General features: G+C 51.3%; 1 protein-coding gene across 3 annotated transcripts in view; it reads left to right on the forward strand.

Moving 5' to 3' along the window:
• GLIS1 (GLIS family zinc finger 1) overlaps positions 1 to 15,598 on the forward strand; it is a 245,769-nt gene that overhangs the window by 160,337 nt on the left and 69,834 nt on the right. Inside the window, exon 4 of one of the 3 annotated variants that reach the window (XM_040231104.1) lies at positions 359 to 382. The exons of the other annotated variants lie outside the window; for them this stretch is intronic. Coding sequence (XP_040087038.1) covers positions 359 to 382 — 24 coding nt within the window. The remainder of the gene's footprint in view (positions 1 to 358; positions 383 to 15,598) is intronic. 3 annotated transcript variants of the gene reach the window in all.

Genomic DNA, 15,598 nt, shown 5'->3' on the forward strand with positions numbered 1-15,598 from the left:
CTGATTGTTCTCTGGGGTCCTGGGGCCAGCCCTGCCTGGTGCCATCCTCTGAAGATGGTAGCAGAATCTCTGAGGTCTACCCTGTGTGCTGTGGGCGTGCTGCCTCTTCCAGAGAGACCGGTGCAGTAGGTAACCCAGGGGAAGGGGCGGGCGCTAGTCCGCACCCAGATAAATAAAATCTCCCTTCCCTGTAAAATTATTAATTTCTCATGACAGGCCTCTGCTACCATGTGCTGTAATAGACAAAGGAATTTTGGACCTGGAGCCTCCAGAGAACAGGAAATAGATGAGACACTTTGATTGAAGAGTAAATGGCCCACTAAAATAGCAGTTAATCCTTTTATTATCTTTCCAGCAGCCGTTTCCACAGTTCTTTCATGAGGTAAGCCTTCCCCGCCCCGTCCAACTGTAACACTCCCGTCCTCGTCCTTCCAGCTGGTTCACATTTATACTGCGGAGCCTCTGCTCCCGCACCAGGCGGGCCTGGAGGAGCCTAGGCCGTTCATCCTCAGGTCTGGCCAGGGACCAGGGACTCGCTGTGCACCCTCTTTCCCTGGGCGGGCGCACCACCCGCCCCCCACCCTGCCCTCTCCGCGGCCCATCCGCGCCGTCCAGAGGAAGCTCCCTAATCTCTTTGCAATATCCTGTTATGTTTCTTACATTGTCGGAGTTGTCTTAGCCTTATTAAATTTGGGGTTTCATCTGTGTTACGATAGCAAGGTTACGTCCAACCCAAATACTGACGCGACGCCTCCAAGACGTTAACTTTGAAAAGATTAATTTCTTGCTTTTTCAGATTGGCTCTCCCAGACGGTTGGAATTCTGATTGTCTGAGACTGCAGAAATTAGCAGACTATGAGTTTGCTTTTTTCCACATTGAGAAAAAGACAGGCAAAAGTGAAGGAGGAGAATCTCTCATAACCTTAGGTTTTGTGAAGTGATCATGACAACAATTCCTGACTTTCGTGAAGAGCTTGACCAAAGCTGTGAGCACAGCATAGAAGGTGTGAAGGGCAGGTGAAAGCACAAATCTAGAGTCACACTGACCTGGGGCCCTGCTGCTTACCAGCTGTGTGACCTCAGGCAGGTGACTTAACCTCTCTGAATCGTCCTCCTTGTCCTCGGTCGCTCAGTCGTGTCCAACTCTTTGTGGCCCCACGGACTGCAGCCCGCCAGGCTCCTCCGTCCATGGAATTTTCCAGGCAAGAGTCCTGGAGTGGGGTGCCATGCCCTCCTGCAGGGGATCTTCCCAGCACAGGGATTGAACCTGTGTCTCCTGCACTGGCAGGCAGGTTTTTAACCACCAACGCCCCCAAGTCTCTGAATCATACTCAGTTGTAAAATGGAGTGATAATGTTACCTACCTTTTAGGGCTGTTGCTATTAGGTTTGAAAGAGATGACATAGGGAAGTGCTTAGTTAATTCTCATCTTCCTCAGGCATACTCTTCACACTGATCATCTGAAGAGATTCATACAGTAGCCCTAGGAGTTAGGACAGGGTTGTCGATGGCTATTTTGCCAATGAGGAACCTGAGACTCAAAAGAGCCAGACAGGAGTGGGGCTCGGACTGGAGGTTGGCTGAATGCTGCAGCCTCCGCTGTTGGTGAGGTGGGCAGGACTGTCACAAGTGCTGGTGGCTTTGTGGCCAGGTGTCTGCCAGTGAGACACAGCCTCTGCTCGGTGCCAGACAGACGGCTATTCAGGGTGACTGGAGTTAGAAGGGGGAGTCGGGGCAGAGCCACAGGGAGGAGGCTCTGGTCCCTGCTCTCCCAGTCCTGATGCACAGCTGAAGCCTCAAGTCTGGGCTTACATCCTGCCTGGGCTCCTTGCCCCCTCCAGACTGTCCTAAATGTTATCGGACCTGGGACCAGGGACCAGGGATATACATGAGAAAGAGGCTTGACTGGGTGTCTGGGATCACATGTCATAGGAAGTCCTGAGGAAGGAGAGACCTAGCTTATTCGGAGGCAAGCTATGTCCAGCTATGGATTACCTTGCCCCAGCTAAGGTAATGTCAGTTCAAAGACGCAGTGTATCTGCTCTGTGTCACCTGGTGCAGCTGCCTGGACCATTCCATAGGCTGCCACCTTTGCCCAGGCTCTCCCTTCAGCAGAGTAGAGTCCTCAGTGCTGCTCATAGCACAGCGTGTGGGGTCCCGAGCATCTGTCCCCGCCCCTCAGTGTCCTGAGACCAGCCCGGTGGGGGGCCACATTCCTGGCCAGCTGACAGCCCTGACTCATCTCAGCATCTACAGCTCATCCCAGGAATTATCCAGGAGCTTGAAATGACTGAGCAGGCAGCTTTACCAGTCCATCCTCAACATGTAGGAAGAGGCATGGGGAAGACAGGCCCTGAGAGAGTGGGGATCCAGGATTGCACAGCAGATGGGGCAACTTCAGTGGGCAGGGGGCTTCCTGATTCAACTGGTCACCAAAAGTTGGGAAAGTGACCTTCCAATGAAGGAAGATTCACCCCCTGAAACGCTTTGCCGGAGGGACACCTCTCCTGTGTGCCAGGAGTTGGGGGTCTAGAGATGAAGGTGATGTGATGCGAGACTTCTAGCGCCAGGGGGAGGATTCTACCCTTTAATCCTGTGGTCTTAACTGCTGGACGAGTGAGGGTGGGAGAAGAGCCAGGAGCTGCAGTTTTCAGCCTGGCTGCTTGTCGGAGTTGGTCAAGGCAGGATGGTAACATTATTGAAACACTCACTGGGTAATTTTCAGCACTTAAGGCTTCCATACATGTGTGGTCTCAGCCCTCAGAACATTCCTGGAGACTGGAATTATTCCCATTTTACAGATGGGGAAAGGCTAGTCCAGTTCATGCCCAAGTTCATGTCTCAGGTGGCTCGTGGGGTCAAATTTGAACCCAGGTCTCAGCCTGACTCCAGAGACTGTGCGCTAGCCATGACCCCAAGCCGTTTCCCAAGCAGAGAACTGTCATCTGTTTACACATGATGAGAAAACATCCAGATCTGAAACTCACTCAGCAAGCTGATGCCGAGCGCCTCCCATGTGCCAGGCCATGGTGGGCCGTGGGTTTACAGAAGGGAATCAGAGTCAACCTGGCCCCGCGGAGCCCTGAAGGAGCAGGGAAGCATGTAGACACCTGTGTTTTACTAGTTTTCCCAAGCCACTGGCCCATCATCTTAAGAGCCTGCAGCTCCCTGCCCTGCCGACATGATGGGTCTTTTGTTCTGTATTAGAGAACATTCATGGGATGAAGAATAAGACCATTTCACCATGTTAAAAATCATTGTCACCTGAAAACAGTCTCCCTTTCCGGAGGCTGTGCTTTCTGGTGAGATTAAAAGGCTGTAAAATTGAGCATGGTTTAAACCCCTTGCCCTGAGGAGCCTGCTGTACGTGAGCCCATAGAGGCCCAGCTGGTCCAGCCAGGTCTGGTCACCAAACCCACCCGCTTTGGAAATGGGCCTGAGCCTTGCCTCGTTCTGAGGGTGGGGAGCGAGAGGGTCTGGGTAGGAAAACCTTTCTGAGCAAATGCAGTCCTCAAGTTAGCACCGTGCCCTTGTTAATAGCCCTTACTGAGGTCCGTCCTCTGGGCCTTGGCTTTTGCTGGTACCTCTGTATGGAATACCTTACCCAGCCTGTGTGTGCATGGCTAAGTTATTTCAGTCATGTCCGACTCTTTGCCACCCTGTGGACTGTAGCCCGCTAGGCTTCTCTGTCCTTGGGAGTCTCTAGGCAAGAATACTGGAGTGGGTTACCATGCCCTCCTTCAGGGGATCATCCCAACCCAGGGATTGAACCCAGATCTCTTACGTCTCCTGCACTGGCAGGCAGGTTCTTTACTACTAGTGCTGCCTGGGAAGCCCAGCAAACTCCTAACCATCCTGCACAACCCAGTCCAGTGTTCCCTCCTCAGCTCCCCCCTCTCTGTGCCTCCTGTTCTCCCAGCATGTGTTGCCCCATTTATAACAGTGCTCCTGGTGTGAATGTCTTGGGGACCACATGCTGTTTGGCGCCTGGCCTGGCCTTGGAGGCAGAGATGCTGAGCCTGTTCCCAAGGCTTTGCTGGGGTGGTCATCTGACCTCTGTGCTCTGAAGCTGTGTGAAGTTGCCTGGACACTGTCCTCCAGAGCAGTTTCTTATAAAGTTGCAAGATTGGAGGGACCTTAAAGATGGTCACAGCCACCCCTAATCTGATGCTAGAAATTTTCCTGTAGGAAAGCCTTAATTTTAAACCTGGCCAGTCTGTGATTGTGTGCAATTAACTTGACTTTTGTGAGCCTGTTTTCTTACCTGTAAAGTGGAGAGAATACGACTATTCTGAGGCTTCGATGAGGGACTATACATGAGATGCTTGTGCAGTGCCTGGCACACAGTAAGCACACAGCACATGATCTGACTGCTCTGGGCAGTTTGCATCAGGATATGAAAAGAGGGAGGGTCTAAAATGCACAGCGGTCATGCAGTCCTGAGTGTCCCCAGAGGAGCAGAGACTGTAGAAACTTCCAGCTCGGCGGTGGATGTGGCCTTGGATGGGTCACTTGGCTATGCTGAGCCTGTTTCCTGATCTGTGAAATGGGGTTGATGCCTAGCATTCTGTGTTTCTTGGGGCTCAGCAGATGCTCCTGCCCTTTCCCCTCTTGAAGTCAAGGTTCCAGCTCCACAGATCTTAGCTTATACTGGATGCCTTCCTCTCTTCCCCAGTGTCTAAAACTCAAACTCAGGGGCCTTCATAAGGAGAGGCTTTCTGGAAATTTTAGCCTTGGGAACAACTCAGAGCCCTGAGGGCTCCACTCATCACCATTTAGAGGGGGAAGCTGAGGCCACAGATGGAAAAGGCTTGCCTGGAAAAGAGGAGAGGAAGGAGACTCGTCCCCGCTCTGCTGCTTACTGACTGCAAACTTGGACCAGTCACTTCGCTCCTGAGCCTCCACTAATGCACCTGTACAATGGGGCTTGTGATGCTCACCCAGAAGAGCCTCTGAGGGGTGGAGGCTTGTGCTTCGAAAACTGCAGAGGGCCCTGCAGAGGGTATCAAGTTGAGTCCCCAACTCCCAGTCCAGGGCTCCTGCCTACAACCAAGCCCGGAGTACACAATCACCCTCATAGGTCTGTCCCTTCCAGCTAGGTTTTCCAGCCGGCACAGAGCCCCTTAGCCACATGCTTCCCAGATGCAGTGCCTGGCCTTTAGGCCTCTGTGTGCAGCTCTTCTGCCTTCCCCCTCCTCTGCTCCACAGCCCCCCATGCCCACCCCTCTCCCTTCCACATCTGTCCCCCACCCCTGCTACTCCCATGCACTCCCCCATCCCCAGCCCTATCTCATCCCCGTCCCTAACTCCCCCCACCCCATCTTATTTAAAATCTGAGTCAGGAATTGGTGAGTCAGGGAGGATCAATGGCTAAACATAGAGGGTAACTGTTGGGGTTCAGATCCCCACTCTGCCCCTTAACCAACAGTGAGACCTCAAACAAGTCACGTGGCCTCTCTGAGCCTCAGTTTCCTGTCTGTGTAAAAGGAAGAGTGTTGTGAGAATTAAATGAGATCATGTGTATGGAGCGCTTACCTCATGCCTCCTGGCAAAATACTCCATGCTTCATGCCTGAGAACAGGAGCTCTTGTTATTCTTTTTTTTTTTTTTTTTTTTGAGTCATCAAACCCAAGCTCTCAGAGAGATGAGAATTCTTGGGAGCACCAGACTGGAGGGTACAGGAACACTGGCCAAGTTTTGTGAAGTTAGCACTGCTTTATGGAATATGAAAAAAATTAAGGATAAAAAAACACAGCCCTCTGAATTGAATTTAAAATAATAAAAAGAGAAAAAGCTTTTGAATTTAATGTAAGTGGAGTTGAAATGATTCTCTTATTGGCATGAGAAAGTCAGATAAAATCAACAGTGACTTGAAGAAAGTGTCCAGAACATGTTTTCTAAGAGGGACATCCTGGAAATGGTAAACTTCACGATTGAGCATTAACAGGCTCTGTCTCCGCTGATGGCAGATGGGTTATCTGAGCCGACCTCCTGCGCCTCACTTGGCCTGCTACAGTGATAGACCTCATCTGTTAAGTGAGTGATGAGCCACACCACCCCTCTGTAGCCTCAGCCGCCTCCACGACCCAGGACACGCAGCTTACCTATTTTCCTTGTGGGGAGAGGGCCTTGGGCTCAGCTGTGTTGCCTCTCCCCCCGCCACCCCGCCGGCCCACACCACTGCTAGCTCCTCACAGTTTTATTGATGCCCTTACTGCACCGGGGCTTCCCTTGTGGCCCAGCTGGTAAAGAATCCGCCTGCAATGCATACGACCTGGGTTCAGTCCCTGGGTTGGGAGGATCCCCTGGAGAAGGGAAAGGCTACCCACTCCAGTATTCTGGCCTGGAGAATGCCATGGACTGTATAGTCCATGGGGTCACAAAGAGTCAGACCTGACTGAGTGGTTTTCAGTTTATGGTGCCAGGTTAGACGCTAGGAGCAGGGGGTGCAGCATCGAATGAGGAATGGTCCAGTGCTGAGGGCATTAACCAAATGCTGCAGAGACACAGAGGAGGGAGAAGTCATCCCCCAGGAGGTCATGAGAGCTGGGCTTTGGAGGGAGAGTAGGGGCTTCCCAGATGCAGATCATGAGGGAAGGCATTTCACGTAAAGGGAACAGCCACACAAAAGATGTGACGGTCTTGACCTTGAGGGGAACATAGGTAGCCTCTTGTATTTGAAGTGTGTTCTGTGCATGGGGGCTGGAGCAGACATGGTGGTTGAAGTTGGCCCTTAAATGACTTTGAAGTCCAGTATGAAGAGCTTGGACTCTACCCTGAGTGGTGGGAGGGTGCTGAGCAGGAGAGTGACACAATCAGCATTGACATTTAGAATATTGGGTGTGTTGCGGGAGCATCTGAGGGGAACAGCAGTAGGCAGATGAAGACACGGAGGCCCAGGAAAGAGCCTTCTTCCCGGGTCCACTAGAGCAGAGAGTGGAGCCTGGCTGCCAGTCAAGGCCTGGGCACCATGGGCCAGCCCAGCTCAGCTCAGCTCAGCGAGCCGGACACAGTGTCTGTACCTGATTGGGTACCAGAGCTCAGTCCTCCTTTGGAAACAGCATCCAGCACATTTACCAGTGGGAAATGGGAAAGGCATTTCCCATAATGTGGCTCCGTAAAGTTTGCACAACTGTTCTTTGTTTTCCGTCCATCCCCACAATAAATCTTCCTCCACTGCCAGGATTTGGGCCTCCGGGTCTGTAAGTGATTACCGCGCCGACTCGCGCAGCACCGCCCCTCAAGATGCATTCTTCTGACGTGGGTAATGATCAAATGAGAGCCCATCACTGAGACTCAAGGCCTTGTGAGTGGCGATTTCCGAATGGCTGGGAGGTGGCCGCCTGCTCTGGCCTCCTCCACGTACCCCCACTGCCCTGGCCTCCCTTGATAATCAGCCATGTTGGGGACATAGAGCAGAGAGCTCTATGAGATCACGGGAGGCCTGGGCTGTGCATTTCCTAGGGATGGTGGTCTCTGCTGTCATGGAGGAAAGCAAGTACACAGTGCGTGTTCAGCTGATGGACCATCCACCATCCTCTCTGTTGGACTGAGACAGAAAACATAGGGTTTTTCAAGCTAAAAGGAACACTTGCAGCTTCCAGGGCATGGCCAGGCCCTGGGGTGAAGTTTGGATAGATAGCTCCCGTGCTCAAGGAATGCTTAGGGCAGTGGCAGGACCCTAGTGTTATAATGGCCTCATTGAAATCCACAGAGGGGAAGCTTCCTGGCCAGGTGTCACATCTGGGACCCACCTCCTGTCCCTGGTTCCACACTCCATCATCTTCCCACTGCCCTCACTTGCCTTCTGCACCACAATTTAATCACAAAATATGATGAACCCCTTGTTTGGGGAGACAGTTTGGCCTATGGTGTCCTTTCTGACCAGGTTTAGTTGCCAGTGAATGTGATAGCAGTTGGAAGACAAGGGAGTTTGGCCCCAGAAAGAGTCTGCTGTGCCTCCAGGACTTTCCCAAGATTCCAGCCCTACTCTCTGCTCCCATTTCTTCTCCCCAGGCATCCAGGGCAAGAGGAGGTGGCCTTGTGGAGGCCACAAGTCTGAATGCTTCTTGCTGTGTGCTGGTTTGTACTTTTGCTGTTTGCTGATATGGAAACTGAGGCCTGTAGAGAGGGTTTGGCTCATGGAGATCACAGAGCAAAGGAACCAAAGCTCAACTCCCTTGCTTCCCAGTGCAGTGTCTGTTGAGCACCTACTATGTGCCAGGCCCCATGTTGAAAGTTAATTTGTGTTCCCTCTGTCTGTACCACCACTGCCTCCCAGGATTCTGGAGAATGCGTTTGTGTTGTGTTTGCACTGAGGAAGAACCCCCCCAGGGCATCTCCTCTGATGCTGTTCCCAGGCCCTGCAGCACTTTTTGACTGAGGAGGACTCAAGGCTCATGGTGGGAGATGGCCCACTGGAGGTCACACAGAGGAGATGGCTGGCAGCTTGTGCAGTCCACATGGGTCAGAGTCACTTTCCCTCCTGGCAGGACCCAGTTCAGGCAGCCCTGCCCAGCAGGCTCCAGGGAGGCTGCAACCAGTGGTGGGTTTCAGATATCACAGCTCCTTACGTGCATTTAAAAAGCATGATGGTTGGTTGCTGTGGGTGTTGGTCCCAGAGGAAGCCTGGCTTGTGCAAATGCCCACCTACGTGGACACCAACACGCGTCTGCAGCTCCTCTGCCCACCCCAACCCCTTATCTTCTTCATGCACATGTAACCACCTGGCCTTGGGACTCAGTTTCTTCATGTGTGTGACAAGGACTTTGATAGGTTCCAAGCCTTTATGTTTCCTGATCCCAGCTCCACCAGTCTGGGTGAGACAGCATGGGCCTGGGGTGCAGAGCTTTGTTCCCTCCCCAGCTTTGCATCAAACAGTCTTGTGGCTCTGGAAGAGCCACCAGACCCTCTGGGACTCTGTTTTGTCATCAGTAAGATGGAAGGTTTGGGTCCAGAATCCCTAAGATCCTTTGAGCCTAGTTGCCTTTCAGCATTCCTGGTTGGGCCCTCAGGAAGAGGAAGGAAGTAGAGGGCAAGGAAGGGGCAGGTGTGGGCCCCTGTGAGCTGTCCAGCCTCAGTCGCTTCCACACTTGCTCTGCTCCGGCCGCAGGGGCTCCCGGCTGGTCCTCACATGTGCCAAGTTCATATCCACTTCAGGCTCTGTGTGGCTCTTCACTCCGCCTGGGATTCTCTTGTTCCAGCCCTGCCTCCCTTTCACTCAGGCCTGTGGAAGCTTTCATTGAAGTTCAGGTCACCTCCTCCAGGAGGCCTTCCCTGACCACCAGTCTAATGTAATATCTTCAGTCACTCTCTGCCCCTCATACTATCCAACATTATGTGTTTGTCTCTGACCTGTTCCCTCCACTTAGTTGCAAGCTCCACAAAGTCCTGATCTTTTTATGTTTTGTTCCCTGTTGTGTTTCCAAGACCTTGAACCATAGGTGATGGACAGCTATTTGCTGAATAAATGGGATTGAGTGCAAAGGCAGAGGGTATAACTCAGTGGGACAGAAGTGATGGAGCATTCTGGGAAGGGCCTAGGCTGAGAGCCGGGAGCCTTGTCCTTTAAAATGAGTGGTTTTGCTACAAACTCACAGGGTTGTGGTGAGGACTGCATAGGTCGCTGTCAAAGGGGCATTTCTGGGTTAGGCTGGATGGGTAGTGTGCCCAGAGAGCCCAGCACAGCACCTGGTGCATGGATGGTGCTCAGCACATGTTAGTTCACTCCTCCCACCCTGTCCCTGCCCTGATTTCCTTCCCTCCTTAATCTGCAATATCAGGATAAAGGGAAGTCTGTACCTCAAGTTATCCACCTCATAGAGTGTCAGATCCAGACAGGGACTTAGAAACCATCTGACTCAATCCTGTCTGTGGATTTGGAAACTGAGGCCTAAAGAGGAAGAGTTCTTGTCCACATTCCTGCATGGTTTCTGGGGCTTGGAGAGAAATTTACCATCAAGCCCTTCACAGAGCAGAAGCTCTGCAGTTAGCTGCTGCTGCTGCAGCTGTTTATCGTTAATTCAGTCTCCACAGATCTTGTTTTTATGACCACGGGCCCAAAGATAGAGCAAGAGTACAATTTTGCATTAATTGACAACAAAAGGAGTATTACAGCCAAGAATACAACAGAGGAAATGATTAGACTACCCCGAAGCAGCTACTACCCCAAAGCAGCTACTTTAAAGTGTGAGGAAAGAGGGAAAGAGGCATTTTTAAGGAATGTGTTCTCCTCCAGAAAGCAGGTTAAGCGCTTTGTTTTCTCAGGGAATTTTTTGATGTTGGCATTACTGTCCCATTTTATGGATGAGGATACTGAGGTTCAGAGATGTTAAGTGCTGGGAGTCCAACACCCAGCCAACCACTGCTCCAGGATATCGTCTGTATCAGAGTTTGTTTCTGTAATCGAGCATGAGTGATCATTCTCAGTTTTCAGTGATCTCAGCCCAAAGAATGCCTGTCATCTTAATTAGTGACTGCGACTCCCCAAGAACAATCCCACATAATCTGGACTTTGCTTGGATCCTTCCACTTAACCTACACTGGTTGAGGGGATGGGGTTTGCTGTATCAAGAGTCAGCATCACAAGCCCAAGGCATCCTTGGGCCCCCCTTCCCTGGCTTCTTGTGCAGGGAGACAGAGACCTCACAGGTTAGGAGAGCTGTGTGGAGGTTCAGAGGAAGGGAGGGGTTTGGGGCCAGCTGTCTGGGCCTCTAGTCCTGGGGACAGGTGAGAGAACCAGGTCAGGCTGAAGGCCTCTGTGGCCATGACTGTGTGCGCAGGGCAGGAGAGAGAATGTGGGGAGGTCCCATAGCCAGTGAGAGTTCTGGAGCTGGGATTCTGATCCGGGGAAGCAGAAGGCATAACCACTCCTCAGAAAGAGCTCTTGGAATTCAATTGCGATCCCTTACTCACCATGATGTTGGTTAGGCAAACTGTTTTCTTCTTCTGGTCTCAGTTTCCTTGTCTGTTTAGTTGGAGTGATAATTCTGCCTCATCTGTTGCAAGTGGTTTACCGCCCATCACCCCATATCATCCTCATGACAACCATCGCCCCATCGTCCCAATGAGGACACTGGGACCTGGTGAGGCAGGGTGACCAGCAAAGGGTCGCATGGCAGGTGAGCAGTGATGCCCGGGGTCACATGTCAGTGGTGATGCCCAGGGCCACTTGGTGGGTCAGTGGTGATGCCCAAGGTCATCCACAGGTCAGCAGTGATGCCCAGGGTCACACACAGGTCAGCAGTGATGCTCAGGGTCACACACAGGTCAGCAGTGATGCTCAGGGTCACGCACAGGTCAGCAGTGATGTCCAGGGTCACAGGTCAGCAGTGATGCCCAGAGTCACTCGGTGGGTCATTGGTGATTCCCAGAATCACAGGTCAGCAGTGATGCTTAGGGTCACACACAGGTCAGTGGTGATGCCCAGGGTCACACAGTGGGTCAGTGGTGATGCATGGGGTCACAGGTCAGTCCTGACGCCCAGGGAAGGCATCACCTGTTGCCCCTCTCCTCTGAGTTCCACTTCTGCTTATGCCTCTGTGTGATGGTGCTGTCTGTCGGGTCAGTTCTGTTTACCCTGGGAAGCTGGGGGAAGACGAGGTGTGGTCCCGTGGCAAGAGGAAGAGAGGGTCTGCCGCCTGCAGTCAACACCTTTGTCAGGAAGTTTGAGGCTCGTGCCCTTGAAGCGCCAGCCCTTTAATCGTCTTCACATTGTGAGCCCAGAAAGGTTTGTCCTGACAACTGGTTGGCAAACTCAGCCAAGGGACCCCCCCTGCACACACAGCCAGGCAGTAGTTTCAGCCTTTCAGGAGCTGTCTGAGGTGGTTACTGTGGGTATAAATTAGATTCACCTGGCAAAGCCCACTTCCCACTGGAATCTTCATGAAACTCTCCCTTTGGATCCTGTCAGAGAGGGAAGCATGCAGGAGGCCTAGGTCCCTGGGGAGTCAGCAGGTGGGAAGTCAGAGCTTCCTGGACTCATTGGTGTGATGTGTAAAGCAAGCCAGGCCTCGTCAAGACAGGTGCTGACCCCAGCACTTTTGGCTTCAGCCTCTTCTTCCATAAAAAGTACTAAAACTTATATTTTATGATGGCATTGGTTTCAAGACAACCTATTAATATTATGTAGTAAAACATTTTATTTGACCCGGTGTTCATGGTGGTGGTTTAGTTGCGAAGTCGTGTCTAACTCTTTGCGACCCTATGGACTGCAGCCCACCAGCCTCCTCTGTCCATGGGATTACCTAGCCAAGAACACTGGAGTGAGTTGCCATTTCCTCCTCCAGGGGATCTTATTGACTCAGGGATCAAACCCACGTTTCCTGTGTCAGTAAGCAGATTCTTAACCACTGAGCCACTTGGAAAGCCCTTCTTTTTATTTTAATCTAAAAGTCCCTTGGCTCTTCTGATTATAAATTAAATTCAAACATTTTCATGGGTTCTGTGTACTGTGTGTGCAGTGCCTGGTGGACAAGAGCAAGGCCTGCAGAGGCTGGAGCACTTGTGGTGCAGTCCAGGCCTTGCCTCCCCTCCTCTCCCCTGGGGCTCAGTTACATCCTCTGTGAAGAGGAATGACTGGAGGAAACCCCCAAAATCCTGCTGTGGTCATCCATGCTGTCTCCTTCTGTTCTAGTGCATTGTACTCCTGATCACTGAGTTCTTGTCTTTCATGAAGAATTCTTTAGTATTCACTACAAAAGATCTAGATTCTGTTAAATCAACATCGATGAAAGAAAAGAACATAAATAAGTGGAAACTGTAAACTCACGTAGCTACTGCAATTAGATCTTACGTTTAGTGGAGCTTCCTGGAAGCCAAGGCAAAGAAAGCAAGTTGCTGAATTGTAGACTTCTTGTCTGGTAAAGGAACCAGAGCAACTAGCTGGTGTCTTGGGGGCAGTTTTGTATGGATATAAAACCTTTGTGAGGCCACAGTGAGAGTCACATGAGCTGATTGTTAGAGGAAGGCTGTCCAAACCATGAATGATGATCAGAATTGCTGAACAAAGCCATAGACCTTGTTTTCACAATTAACTTTGCTAAAACCTGTATGCAGGTCAGGAAGCAACAGTTAGAACTGGACATGGAACAACAGACTGGTTCCAAATAGGAAAAGGAGTCCGTCAAGGCTGTATATTGTCACCTTGCTTATTTAACTTCTATGCAGAGTACATCGTGAGAAACGCTGGGCTGGAAGAAGCACAAGCTGGAATCAAGATTGCCAGGAGAAATATCAATAACTTCAGATATGCAGATGACATCACCCTTATGGCAGAAAGTGAAGAGGAACTAAAAAGCCTCTTGATGAAAGTAAAAGAGGAGAGTTAAAAAGTTGGCTTAAAGCTCACCACTCAGGAAACGAAGATCATGGCATCTGGTCCCATCACTTCATGGGAAACAGATGGGGAAACAGTGGAAACAGTGTCAGACTTTATATTTTGGGGCTCCAAAATCACTGCAGATGGTGGTTGCAGCCATGAAATTAAAAGACGCTTTACTCCTTGGAAGAAAAGTTATGACCAACCTAGATAGCATATTGAAAAGCAGAGACATTACTTTGCCAACAAAGGTCCATCTAGTCAAGGCTATGGTTTTTCCAGTGGTCATGTATGGATGTGAGAGTTGGACTGTGAAGAAAGCTGAGCACTGAAGAATTGATGCTTTTGAACTGTGGTGTTGGAGAAGACTCTTGAGAGTCCCTTGGACTGCAAGGAGGTCCAACTAGTCCATTCTAAAGGAGATCAGTCCTGGGTGTTCATTGGAAGGACTGATGCTGAAGCTGAAACTCCAATACGAACCTCATGCGAAGAGTTGACTCATTGGAAAAGACTCTGATGCTGGGAGGGATTGGGGGCAGGAGGAGAAGGGGACGACTGAGGATGAGATGGCTGGATGGCATCACCGACTCGATGGACATGAGTTTGGGTAAACTCCAGGAGTTGGTGATGGACAGGGAGGCCTGGCGTGCTGCGATTCATAGAGTCACAAAGAGTTGGACACGACTGAGCGACTGAACTGAACTGAATATTCCTTGAGAAAACGCAGGGCCACGTAGATACTGGTGGGGAAGGAACCTCACCTGTGTTTTATAGTATATGTTTTATTCTCAGTCTTCCTGTACAGCAGCCCTCTGGGGTAGCTATCATTAATCTCACTGTATAGATGAGGAAACAGGCTCAGAGAAGTTAAGTGACTTGGGACTTCCCTGGTGGTCCAGTGGTTAGGACGCCATGCTTCCACTGCAGGGGGCGTGGGTTTGACCCCTGGTCGGGGGACTGAGATCCTCCATGCCACAGGGCAACTAGGCCCTTGCACTGCAACTACTGGACCTGTGCCCTCTGGAGCCCTGTGCTGCACACTGCAGAGCGAACATGGCACAGCTTGCCGGGAGCCTGCGTGCCCCAACTAAAGAACCCGTGTGCCGCCACGAGAGAGGCCCACACACCACAGCGAAGACTCAGCCAAAACAGGAATGACCTGACCGTGACCGCTCAGTGAGGCCTGACTTCTACGCAAGTGGCTCCTCTCTGCAGACGTCGTGGGTCAGCCTGTCACTTGGGGGCATTCTCAGCCCCTTGCTCAGGAAGCTCATAGCCTAGTGGACCCTGCAGATCTTCAAAAGAAGAGGGCCACCCTGTGATGCATGCTTTGAGGAGTGCTCAGGGGTGATGGCACCCTAGTAGAAGGAGGATCTGTCAGCCTAGTCCTAGGGTAGGCGGATCAGAATAGCATCTTGGCAGAGGTGAGAAAGGGCCCTAATGGGGACCAGGAGGTGAGACGGTGAAGCCTGGATCCCAGTGGTAGCAGAAGGGAGAGAAGCAAGTTTCTTACTTATAAAACTTATAAACAAACAACAAAAAAAAAACTTATAAACAGCAGAAACCAACTCTGGCCATAATAAGCCCTGCATCCCTCCCCTCCCCCAACCCCTAGAGTTTATTGGCAGGTCTGTGACCACAGCTCATTTGTCCAGAGTAGCAGGAGATGTTGAGGACAGGCAGGATCCCAGGACTCCAAGGGCTTAGAAGCAGGAAACCTTGACCTGCTTCTACAGATATCAGACTATCCACCCACCACGCGGGGGTCCTCGACCTCTGTGCTGAATTGCTCCAGGGTCAAAGCTGTAGCTGGGCATCCCACTGGCCAGGCCTGTCTTTATCCCAGCTCCCCGAGCTGAGTTGATGGGGGTTGCCCACTCCTTTGTGGGAAGCATTATAAAAGTCTTCCTTATTTGTACCTTCACTTCTCACATTGCAGGATTCTTTAATATGAGGAAAACAGGGCAGCCTGGTTATAGGCACTTCTGCAGCTACAGAAATTATTGGATCTGAGAGATTCTCAGGAGAGACAGTCAACAGCAAGGGATGGGAAGCCTGTTACATGTGGGGTTAGAGGAGGAGTTGCCTGGAGAGGGAAATGGCAACCCACTCCAGTACTCTTGCCTGGAAAATTCCATGGATGGGGGAGCCTGGTAGGCTACAGTCCATGGGGTCGCAGAGTCAGACACAACTGAGCGACTTCACATTCTTTCTTTCTATAGTTCCTTTTGGTGAAGGAAATGGCAGCCCGCTCCCGTGTTCTTGCCTGGAGAATTCCAT

Source organism: Oryx dammah, unplaced genomic scaffold (assembly GCF_014754425.2).
Source record: "Oryx dammah isolate SB20612 unplaced genomic scaffold, SCBI_Odam_1.1 HiC_scaffold_28, whole genome shotgun sequence".
NCBI lineage: Eukaryota > Metazoa > Chordata > Mammalia > Artiodactyla > Bovidae > Oryx > Oryx dammah.